This window comes from Heloderma suspectum, chromosome 2 (assembly GCF_057233095.1).
Source record: "Heloderma suspectum isolate Gila_16-S chromosome 2, 16-S_ref, whole genome shotgun sequence".
In the NCBI taxonomy this organism is placed as follows: Eukaryota; Metazoa; Chordata; class Lepidosauria; order Squamata; family Helodermatidae; genus Heloderma; species Heloderma suspectum.
The window spans coordinates 273,307,879-273,320,430 of record NC_139459.1 but is presented as its reverse complement, the minus strand read 5'-3'; the positions used below and the strand labels follow the sequence as shown (position 1 = coordinate 273,320,430).

At 42.6% G+C, this 12,552-nt stretch overlaps 1 protein-coding gene across 4 annotated transcripts in view; it reads right to left on the bottom strand.

The window, feature by feature from the left end:
- The window catches only part of CYFIP2 (cytoplasmic FMR1 interacting protein 2), a 95,889-nt gene that overhangs the window by 45,657 nt on the left and 37,680 nt on the right, over positions 1-12,552 (bottom strand). For all 4 annotated transcript variants that reach the window (XM_084839252.1, XM_084839255.1, XM_084839253.1 and 1 more), the window contains exons 11-19: positions 11,890-12,007; positions 9,478-9,597; positions 9,082-9,207; positions 7,297-7,463; positions 5,122-5,269; positions 3,867-4,020; positions 3,013-3,169; positions 402-498; positions 210-286 (exon numbers count right to left, since the gene is read on the bottom strand). In XM_084839252.1, coding sequence (XP_084695378.1) covers positions 210-286; positions 402-498; positions 3,013-3,169; positions 3,867-4,020; positions 5,122-5,269; positions 7,297-7,463; positions 9,082-9,207; positions 9,478-9,597; positions 11,890-12,007 — 1,164 coding nt within the window. The remainder of the gene's footprint in view (positions 1-209; positions 287-401; positions 499-3,012; positions 3,170-3,866; positions 4,021-5,121; positions 5,270-7,296; positions 7,464-9,081; positions 9,208-9,477; positions 9,598-11,889; positions 12,008-12,552) is intronic.

The following is a 12,552-nucleotide window of genomic DNA, read 5'->3' as shown; positions in this document are numbered from 1 at the left end:
CACTACAATCATTTTGACTCTGTGCTAATAATGTCTTCCTCTCATTTGTCAGCAATGTCTACTTGTTGTGATCTCATCACTGTGCATAAGATTTTCAGATCAAGAACTAATCTTATAAATGTCATTACAACAGCTGATGTGACACAGACATAAGCTTGACTGAAGAGATGTTTTGACAACAGCACCAAAACCCAACAAAGGTCTCATACCTGCCAGCCATTGCTTTATAATAAGCAAAGATTTGATCCGCCAGTTTGTACACAAATTGATCAAAACACAAGTTCACCTGACAGAAGATGGGTGAAAGAAATAGGTTTTAGAACAAACATTCATAAACGTGGATAACTGTTTATGAAATTCCTAAAACAAATTATTAACAAAGAAAAAGGAAAGAAGCTCACCTCTGCTTCAATTTCATCATAGAGAAACTGTTTTTTAAACTTTGTCAAAGCATAATAAGCACTGTCATTGTAGAGGTCCAGTGGATACAGCACATACCTGCAATGAAGGAAATGGGCTCAGCACAAAGTTCAGGCATTCCAGTCATCTTTGCCCTTTTTAAAACAACGATATTTATTGATTTCAAATGTTTCTAAACTGCACCTTTCACCAAAAATGGATTCCAGGGAGGTAGACATAAACATCTCAGTTATCAATATAATGTTAGACAGCAATAAAAATTAAACATCATCAAAATGAAACTGAGAGACAATAAGGAATAACTATTCAGCTAGCTAAAAGAATACAATAATTTTAAATGCCTGGGCAAATCTGGCATGAGCCTACTGTACACTATGTTCATCATCTAAGGTCTTCCTCCAGGTGCCTCCTTTGAGGCAGGCTGGGAAGCCAGCAACAAGTGAGAGGGCATTCTCGGTGGTGACCCCCCAATGCGGCCTGCCTAGCGCCAATATTGTTATCTTTTTGGTGCCCGGTTAAGACCTTCCTCTTCTCTCAGGCATTTGCCAGCAAATCATAAGATTTTAATCAGGTCCTGGATTTTTCTTACTGTTGATTGTTTAAAGTTGCTTTAGAAATACGTGTGTGTCTGTGTGTGCTGTTTGTTTACATGTTTGTATGTAAATGGTTTTTATAAAGTATTTTTATGGTTTTAATTCTTGTAAACTGCCCAGAGTTTTGGCTATTGGGCACTATAGAAATGTAATACATTAATAAATGGGCAAATGAAACGTTTTGACTCGGTCTTGAGAGGATTACAGTGCTGGCACCCTTGGGAGAGTATTCCAAAGTTGGGGCACCACCACAGAAAAGTCCCTCTCTTTGGTTGATGCATAATGCACATCTCCTACAATGGAACTCCAAGAGGGCCTTATCTGATTATCTTAATGCACTGGCAGGTAAATTAAGTTTTCCACCTGGTCATTTAGCACTAAAGCCAATCTGGAGTACAAGGAATCTTGTGCTCAGGTATGAGGAAGAAGGGATAGGCCCATGGAAAGTATGGGTAAGAAGTTATACTTTTAGGAGAAAGGGCTGCAAATGGGAGGCAGTGGTGGCAGAAGATGGTGGAAATGACAGACACACCACAGGAGAACTGTCCATGGGCTCCATCACACAGGTGGAGAATCCCATATCAATGCCGGTTCTTTCCCCATCCAGTAGCATTGCAGGACTGGGTCGTTCCCTTTAGATGGCTGTCCCTGTCAAGTTATTTTTCATTTCTTTCCTTCTCACGGCAGTGGTGATGCTGCTCAGAGGCACTGCCACCTTTCTGCAAAAAAGCATCACACGTGCTTGGAGTGTAGCGACAGCTCCTCCCTGGTCCCTGCCCCTTTCCCTCCCCTTGCACGTTACTCGTGGATGGGGACTGACATGCAGACAGTCCCACCATCAATCTCCCTGGGGCCCTCCGCCTCCCTGTTCAGTGTTTTTGACAATCTCTGCCATTTGCTCAGCCGTTTACTTCCTGGGAATGCACAGCAGGGGGAAGTCCCGGCAGGTTGGAAGGCCGGCACACTGCTCTGCCACTCTGCTGTCCTGTCGCTCTGCCGACCTGATGACCTGCTGCCTTGTTCAGAATGCTGCAGGCATAAAATGGCAAGGACACAAAGTGGTGCAGGCACGGGAAGGCGACATGCCCCACAGCCTGTTGTCATCACCTTCACCATCATGACCGCACCCCCAACAACCCAAAACAACCGCCCATAGCCGCCAACACACAGCGGTTCATTCGTGCTAGGGGAGAAATACACGGGGAGGTCGTGGCACTCCATTTGTGCATATTTGGAAAAATACTACATTTTTTCCATTTGAGGAAAACACGGGATAGGTGGGTGGAAATGGTGGGATAAGGACTGGATGATGAGGACGTCATGTAATGGACCCGCACAAGTCAGTGAGTGGCCAATCATGAATGTGCAATAAACTGGAGGTGTAGAGATGCCCCATGGCAGGGAGGATCTTAACCTGCATGTGTGTGTCTGAGATGAAAACTATTTTGGTTTTGTACATTAAAAATCACAATTAGTCATGCATTTTATTACCCTTTGGCTCTATTAAACAATTTCTTCATGCATACAAACTGGACTTGACAATATATCACTGATACAAGAGCGGTGAGAGCTACTGTAATGGAACCTTCCCACTGCCATAAATTTTCATTCATTTATTTATTTGCAATATTTCTATACCCCCATCAAAAAACTGTTCTCTGGGCCATTGACAAATTACTTCCTGTCTCATTTGTTCCATATGCCCTGCAAAGTCCAGGGAGAGGAACACAGGTTTTATATATCACCTACTGTCCCATGTTAGCGAGACAGTCTTCAGTCCCCCACCCCTCCTGATGATAGCACAACTGGACCATGTAGCACAAAGCGAAAAAAGAGACCTTGTGAAGATCAGACCCAGATTTTGGTTGCTAGTCACCATTTCCTCTCACATGCTAGAATGCTAACTTTAAATAAGTTAAACATTTCCTCAGGCTGTTATCTCAAAGATACCCATGCCCATACATTTCCATAGATACACCCCACATCACTGAGTTCTTACTCCATCATAGAAGGTTCTTTGGTTTCCAGGATGTGATCTGTTAGGATCCAAGGCATAGACATCTCAATAGGGAACTGAATTCGACGGCCCATCGTCAACTCCAGAAAAAATTCACGGAACCAAAGCTGCGATAGGTCACAGCACTGTTGAAGGGCTTCTGAAAACACATAATATTTCCCCACCACCAAGAGCAAGAAAGGTTCAATGCGTACGGAAAAGCCTGTTGTACAGAACATTTCTGCAATTTTTTAAAAAAATCTTCTCATGGATTACAAATTGCAATATAAGAATACAAAAAGATGCCGAAATTAAGGAAACCACATAGAAAATTATATACAATTTTATATATAAAAATAAATACGCTTTACTTACAACGCTATCACCATCAATTTTATTTATTTATTTATTTATTTTCTATACCGCCCAGTAGCCGAAGCTCTCTGGGCAGTTCACAAAAATTAAAACCAAAGAGCACGCAATAAATTATTCAATAAACCAGTTAAAACTTTGATGAGCTTCCGCCAGGCTTTAAAACCCTGGCTGTTCAGGCGGGCATTTGGGGTAGGTTAGGGTTTTTTAGAGCAGTGTTGTTTTGTCATGTTGTTTTGTTTGGTTGATTATGTAAATTTGTTATTAGTATTGTACGCCACCTAGAGTGGCTGGGTAGCCGGCCAGATGAGCACCTAATAAATCTAATAATTAAATGAATAAATAAAAACATCCATACTAACCATTTCTTACCAAAAATACACCCAGACCTAAAAGAATCTTAATATAAATGATGGCAAACGGAAGGGATTGGCCTGACATGTCGCTCATCTCAGACATGCATTCACAACAAACCGGCCACTTACCACTTATGTTGAGAAGATGAGTGAAGAAGAAGGACTGCTTGTGGAACTCTTCAATGGCCAGAACTATTGGTCCATCCAGGCTGCTTCTGAGAGTCTTCTTTGAGCCACTCTTGTCAGCAATAAGGGATTCCAGCATGGTTCTCACCATGTAAAGCTGTAAGAAGATGTCCCCTACTGTTATTATAGCCTTTACAGACACATCATGTATTGCTCATGACTATAACCGCTCAAGGGTGGATGAATGTGTAGTTTGTCTCCACTGAATACATATAAACAAAACCCATTTTTTAAACACGCACACACCCCCTGAAAAGGAACACCGCCACTACCCCATCCTAAGAGCCACAATTCCAAATCAAAAGATGGGGGGGGGCGCATTTCTATCATTTATGCTACTTTCTCTAATACAACTGACTAAAAAGAATGCAGGTCTGATTGCATTCCAGGCTGCTCTGTGATGATACAAGGTATTTGGCTGTAGGCAGCAAAGGTGGCTAGGATGCATCTTCTTCTGTCTCTGCATGGAAAGCAGTGAGCTTGTGCGAATGCCCCAGCATGTTGATCCCTAGCACTGGTTACTGCTAGGCATTATGCTGAAGCAGGACCCATGGATCTCAACAGGATTTGCTTTCAAGTAATAGCCCCAATCCAATGAGAATTTAAAAAAAAACCCTGTGCATGATGTGTTGAGTGGATATGATCCTGCACTCACAAAGAACTGCTGTGGAGATGGGAAAAAAATCCCCAAACATATATGGCCCCTATGGCAGCCTTCCCCAACCTGTTGCCCTTGCCCTGCCCAATGTGTTGGACTGCAACTCCCATCAGCCCCGGCCAGCATAGCCAGGAAAGGCTGCCCTATGATATGTGCATCTGCTGGATTTTCAGTGCTGTCAGTTCTGATAGTGCTGATTTCCTGTTAGGTGAGGGGGGTCTAACCAGACCACCCAACTCACCTAAGAGGTGACCAACACTGTTTGACCTGACTGTGCTACTATCTCTTTGGCAGGAGGAAGGAGGCTCTTTGCATGTAAGAATGGATAAGTGGTCTAATGTTACAGAAGATGTTCTTTGTATCAGGCCAATGTGTTTAGGACTGACCTGGAAGCCCAGTAGCGGTATGTCCAGCACATCAAACAATGCTGCAAATTGTGGTGTCCTACTTGCCCCGGAATTACAGTGCAAAAGAAGACTATAATAAACATTTTGTTTACATGGATAACAAATGTGTGTCCTTAGGGAAGGAAGAACATACCTGCGTGCTAGAAGGCCCTACAGCTCGCCGTGGGACCTTAATATCAAAACCACCTTTAGGATCCTTCTCCCCCCTCAGACAGGGGTCATTCGGAGGCTCCCGGCCTCCCTCCCAATCACAAATGGTCTTTCTAATTGCCTGAAGGACACTGGGAAGATGAAAGAAATTTGATTAAAATCTCCACTCTGCCATGAAGCTCACTCTATGGCATTGGTAAGTCACTGTCTCTTCAGCATGGCCTACCGTACAGGGAAGTTGAAAGGATTAAATAGAACAACCCCATGTACATTGCCCTAAGCTTATTGGAGTAAGGATGTGATACAAATGATGCCAACATCAACAATAATTAAAATTTCCAGGGGGGTAGCTGTGTTAATCTGTTGCAGCAAAAACAACAAAGCTTGTGGCACCTTAAAGATTATCACAGCATAAGCCAGGGGTAGGAAAAGTGTGGCCCTCCAGATGTTTTGGACTGCAGCTCCCATAGCCAGCACAGCCAATGGTGAGGGATGATGGGAGCTGCAGTCCAACAACATCTAGAGACTACACATTCCCCATCCCTGGCATATGGTTTTGTCATATGCGTGAAGCGTTGTCTTGAGTAACAGGTGTGTATGTGTGCGTTACACACACACACACACACACACACACACACGGGTGGGGAATGAAGAGAGAAAAATACCTTAAATACAACTTCCCGAGAACTAATTAAAAATAACAGGATTGGTATGAGCAGGAGAAAAATAAATGTCAAACTGCTCCTCATTTTCCCCTGAGAATCCTGAGAGAGACCCTCAGACATAGCTGAGGTAAACCATAGATCAATAAATGCTCAGAGAATAATCTGAATGATGGGAAACCACCTGGGAACCATGCGTAAGCTGCTCGGAATTCCTTGGAAGAAGACCAGGATATAAATACAAAATAATGTACAAAAATGCATTGAAATCGATTTCCAGGTGTGGAGTTACGTAAGTAATGCTTTGAAGGTGTTCCATTTTATCTCTGTGCCCTAGTTCTTTGCACAAATATGCACGTAACAAATTGCAACTTGATAGTGGGTCATTTGCACAAACTTTTTAACTTAGTTTACTTCCAGGGGCTAACAATGGCAGTGTCGCCTGGGATGCTCATTTTTTGAACATGGATTTTTAAGGATTGTGAACATATGCAAGTGCCCTATGTTCAGTCAAAGCACTGCTCCATTTCGCCTGGCATTGTCTACTTTTGCAGCAGCTTTCCAGAGTTTCAGTGTAAATTGTTTCCAGCCCGGCTACCTTTTTTAACTGGAGATGCCAGGGACTGAACCTGGGATTGGCTGCATGCAAAACATGGGCCCTGCAACTGAACTATAGTCCCACAGTGTAACTTCTGCATGGCAATTTTACTCTGGAGCCAGGTATTCAGACAAACATGGAATCAGGTCAGCACGCCCACAGCGTTTCCAGGGAGTAAAACTGACATGAGGGTTGCACGGTTAGCAAGGAGTTAATCACACAACTCTTCTCAGGGTTATACGATCTATGCCCACGATCCAGAAAACTGCATTTCGGATTCTGTGCACTGGATGCGAGTGGAGCAAATGACGTTTGAAACTTCACTCAGTTTATGATAAGGTATTGGAATTTGGGGTCTGTCTGCTTATCCAAGAAAAAAAAAAAGTCCTGTGGTTTCAGACAAACTCTTGGACATTCCTACAGTAGCTCTCTGTACTGCGGACCTTAAAAAGTTAACATCTGAAGAAGCGTTCAGGTTTAGGAACATCCTGAGCTTTGGAATGCATGTCTTCCTTCCATTATTTTTATTTTTGGTCTCAGTTCAGACTCATGGCTGCTCCCAAGTGTTGAAAGAAAGATACACAGGGTGGAAACAAATTATGACTGATGCCACCAAACGTGGCAAACCCATGGCGAGTTCTCGCCCTTTTCCCCATAATGGTCAGGCACAGTTACCCTTCTCATGATCTCATTAAGTTGTGTCCTGCTCCACCACCACCAGCAGTAGGCAATTATGTGGAGCATCAGAGGGGAAATTATGATGTTACAGCATGTTGAACTCCAGGGGAACTCAGTCCAGGACTGCTACTTTGGGCAGCACTCTTGTGCTGAGTGGAACATCCAGTTCTATTCTCTCAGCGCACACAGTGAAATTCTGCTCTGCGAAGGCCAGACTCACCTGATCAGGACATTCTTTTTCTTCCTGACAGCTTGCCTCAGTGGCTCTCTCAGTGTGACCTGAGCAAAATCCTGCAGAGCAGCATAGATAGTATTCCTGATAGCCTGGTTGAAGACACTCTCCATGCGGCCCATGAGCACTTGGAGACCTTTTATCATAGCAATCACCTGGATAATTAAAAAAGAAAAAAGGGACATTTATTTTCTGTGCCCTCCTGTGGTAAAGAAAGAACACACCTTCCGTTCCTGGTCCATCAGTTTGTTTGTTTGTTTGTTTGATGGTTGCCTGTCAATCATATTAATTAGACCTTCCCAGCAACAAGGTATTTCATTCTCGGCGGTGTTGGAGGGGGGAAATATAATTTCAAAACTATTTAGCCATTTCAACAACAACAACAAAAGAGTAAACCTTTCCCTTGATGTTCAAATTATGCAAGCACACACAAAGTTTCTGTGGTAAAACTTGATACATACAAATCAAATAAAAATATTCTGGTAACATTTTATTATTAATTCTAAAACTATGCTTCCTGATGAGGTCCGACTGAGAATTTCCCAATCATATTTATTATTAAATTTTATAATATTAATATTAATTAATAGCATTTATCACCTGTACTGAAGTATAACTAACCCGTATTAAAACTGTTTTTTTCATATACTGTATAAAGAAGTCATTCATCTTTTATGATTCCACACATGTAAGGTAAGATCCAAAGAGCTACTCAGGCTGCACTAATTCAGTGGCTTTTTTCTTTTTATTTCTTTGACGAGCTGGCTCCCAAGCCATATCACAGACTACTTTTGAAACCACCCTCAGTTTCAAAAAGCAGTTTCCCACATAGTACCGAGGACAGGTATTCCAAGAAAACCAAGTCTAAAGCCCCATAAAAAATTGTATGGTTCTTTGGATACTAGCCACAGATGTCCATGGCAAACCTGGCAAAGAATCTGAATTAATGAGACTCTCCACTCTTATTTGGGAAGCAGGAGATCTTCAGAGGAAGTGGGGACACTGAATCTTCGCCTTAACTGGAATACAAATATGAAAACTTAAGAAGAGCCCAGCTGAATCAGAGCAAAGGTCCGTCTAGTCCAGCATCCTGTTTTCTAGAGCGGCCAATCAGATGCCTCAGGGAAGCCCACAAGCAGGGGGTGAATCAGGATCTGATGCTTCTGCTCCCAGCAGCTGGTATTTGGAGGACTACTGTCTCTGAACCCAGAGGCTGTATATACCCATCATGGCTACTGATGGTTCCCGTGCATCTCACTAGGATCTGAGGTGGTAAGAATTCTTCCTCTCTGTATTCTATTTACTGTGCAGATAAGATTCTTTCTTGCAGATTACAGCTACTGCCAATGTATATCACTGGTAATAATAACTATAATCAGAAAGCCTATGCCAGCAAATCATACTGGTAGCGCTCAGTTTGCATTGGTGTTGTTTTATCATGTATATATGTCCTCAGAGCAAGGGTGGGCAACTTGCGGCCTTCTAGATATTTTTTTTGGCCTACAACTCCCACGATCCCTCACCATTGGCTGAGCTGGCTAGGGCTGATGGTAGTTGTAGGCCAAAATATCTGGAGGGCCACAAGTTGCCCACCCCTGCCTTAGAGAGTAATATCACAAAATCACAGCATAAGCTGCTTGAACAAAAGAAACGAAAAGGAGCAGAGGCAATATGCAATCCCAGATTTCCTGAATCTCACACACTGGTGTTTTGATCATCCTTTTAAAGAGACACTTGCTGCTTTGCACACAATGAGCCAATGCAGCCACCCACCTCCACAAATGCAAACTTTTCTTCACTGGTGTAATTGTACCGCGTGGCTCTCTCGTACTCCTCGGCAGTGCCTGGGCAATCTTTGTTACAGAATTTATCGGTGGGATGGACGAGCTTCCAAGAATACTGAACAGAGAAAACAAAAGCAAAAATAATCCAGACACCAGCTTTCGTTATTTTGGATAAGCTTTAGCTGGATCATTTCAACATCACACAATTCCTCTGCTGTATGTAGGATCTCTGCTTTTTGTATGCTAGTGTTTTGGCCTGGTAATTAATATTTATACAAGCATATCTCAGTAAAACACTCTTTGATTATGGTCAGCTATCGGTCTGAATGTGAACCAGAACATGTCCAAGACTACTGATAGCTGTATGGGTATAGCTAATGCTTACCACTTCCATAACATGCGCACTCCACTTGGACAGAAGTTGCAGTCCCCGTAAAGCCAGGTCAAAAAGCTCCCTGTATTCTTCATCTGACTTTTGGCTGTCCAACCCTGAGCCAGTCACAACCTGTAGAACATCAGACAACTATCTATCTGAGGGACACAGTATTGTAGTTCCTTAATATCTAAGACAATCACATCTTTATGACATGCTACTATCTCCATTAACTGAGAAAATGTAAAGACTTGTAAAGAAAAAAGAAAATGGCTGCACTGAAGGGAGCCAGAAGAGCAGAGACATGGTTGAAATAAGATTGTGGTCAACAAAATGATATTACTCCCCGAACTTAATTTCCTGCTTCAGACCATTCCAATTTACATCCCAGGCAATATCTTTTAGAAATGGCAAAAGTAATTAATGGTGTTATATGGAAGAACAAGAGGCACAGAAATAAGAAAAATATCTATATACCAATGGAAAAAAGCCTGCTTGGGGTGGGGTGGGAGGGCAGGGCTGGGGACTCTACTGAGAAACAATTCCATTACATCAATTCATAAATTTCTATTGTCAGGCAGATTTTCATTGGATAGGGATGGAATATATACAGGAGGTTTAGAGTTTTCCTGTTAATGAATTCTTGGTCATTCCAGTCAAACGTCTAGATGAGATCAGGAATCTGAGGTCAGGAATCCTTTCACCAGGACAACTTCCACAGTATGGAAAGGATGGGCAAAAATCTTGGCATGCCCTTTAATACCCAATATGTTTAATACTTCAATATGTTTTTTAAAGACAATCATGCTAATATGTCTTATAAAGATTGTAAGGAAAACTGTTTTGAGTTAGTTTTGGAACATTATTTGTGACATTTCATATATCTGGATTGTCTCTACACATGAGGGGAAGTGGGGATGAGCCTGCCAACCTTGCCCCCCTCCTCATCACTCTCCTTGTGCTCAGGCCGCACACCTGCAGTGGGGAACCTTTTGTATCCACGTAGGCTCCCCATGCAATGCAGTAGAACCCTGAAAAATCAGGGTTTTATATTGCACAGCCAGCCAGCATGGATACAAACGGCTCCCCACTGCAGACATTTGCCCTGAACATGATGAAAGTGATGAGGAGGAGGATGGAAGGGGGCAGTGCTAACAGGCTTGTTCCTGCTTTTCTCCTCATGTGTGGAATTCGCAGAAAACAAACTGTGCACAGGGCTTAATTTTGTAGGTCCTCTGAAGCATTACAAGCTGAGAAGTGAATTTAGGGAATGTTGTTTATTCGTTCAGTCGCTTCCGACTCTTCGTGACTTCATGGACCAGCCCACCCCAGAGCTTCCTGTTGGCCGTCGCCACCCCCAGCTCCCCCAAGGTCGAGTCAGTCACCTCCAGAATATCATCCATGAATTTAGGGATGCTGATAGACAATTCCCATTGGGATAAGTGTTTCACTTGTGTCTCAAAAAAGGCAATGTGCAAAAGTGAGGCAAGGGAAGTGACTTTCAGAGTACTATCTCATTCGTTACTGGGAAGTCAAGGCACAAAAGTTCATCAAAACAGCCTCAAATAAAAGTTGGAGGTGTTGTCAAGGGACCAGTATGCTTATCCACATGTGGTAGCCATGTCCTCTGGTAGAGATATTAGTGAGAAGACTTTCACAGAAATTATAAATATGACTGAACAAATTACTTCCAAGATGCCAATGCTTGCAATTCTGGGTATTTTTCGAAAGGACTTGCAGTCTACATTGTATAAAGGGTTTATTTCACACTTGTTAGTAGAACCAACCACTGGAATAGTTCAGTGGACATATCTAGCAGGACAGAATTGGCTTGGGTGGGCCAGAAGGCAGTGCCTTGTCCCTTATCATCCTGCCCAGTTACTGAGGACATCAGATAGCATGCTCGTGGTGGTTCCACGTGAACCTATGGCCCAACTGGAGTCCACCTGGAGAAGAGCCTTCAGTGTGCTGGCCCCGTTTCTATGAAACTCCCTGCCTCTGGAAGTCAGGCAGGCAGGCACCAACATTGTGTTGTTTTCGGCACCTCCTGAAAATATCTTTATTTCAAAACGCTTTCCTTGATTGACCAGCCATGTTTTTTATTGGTACTCTATTTTAAAAACAAAATTTTAAACAGATGTTTTATTCTTTTTATCTTTTATTGTTCACTGCTCTGGAATCTGTATAGACATGGAGCGGCATATAAATGTTGAAAATAAATAAATAAATAAATAAATGTACTTCACTGTGGCAATTGCATTCATCCTCATAGGGCAGGTTATCAAAGAGGGAAAACTGAAAGATCACAATTTTGTCACTGAGTTCATGGCCAATCTGAGAATTTTCCCAAGTTCCACATCCACTATTTCCTCTTTCATCCCCTGCATTGCACTGGGGCCCTCTTTCCTCTCCATGGAGGCTTACCTCACTGTTGCTGTACCGAGCAAGTTCGGAGATAAAGCGGATATGGTCATCTCGGATCTGCACCATCTGCTCACAGATGTTGTATTGGGGACTGATGCTGCTCTGAGTGCATGTCCACCTGGGCAGAAAACCAATGCCTTTACGTTAATACGCACTGCAGTGAAGCAACGGTTACTACTTGAGACACCCTTGTTCCATCACTCTACAAGCAAATTGTTACACCCAGCGTGATTGAGCTTGTTGCTGTGCCCAGTTACAGACATCTGTTAAACTGTGCTTGTGGGTATAGGTCTGGCTGGCATGATGTTACACAGCCAGTCATTTACAGAGGACAATCCTGTAGCCTCCTCATCTTTCATAACTTCGTTATATACCTATAGTAAACTTATCTTGCAGTCATGGGGAAAACTGGACTAATGGAATTGTCATAGGCAGCAAACTAAATTATCATCTGCTCAGTAAATGGATGATGGAAGTAGAAGACTGGTTTTCAGTAACTATCACAGAAAGAAAGCATTAGGATCAAAAGCAGAGGATGAAAGGTCACCTTAATATTTTTTTCTCAGTTCTGGGTCATATGCCCGGAACAAAAAAAAAAACCAAAAATGTCTGTGCAGGAGGTGGAATTATTACACTTAACTGGCACAAAAAAGCACTAGTATA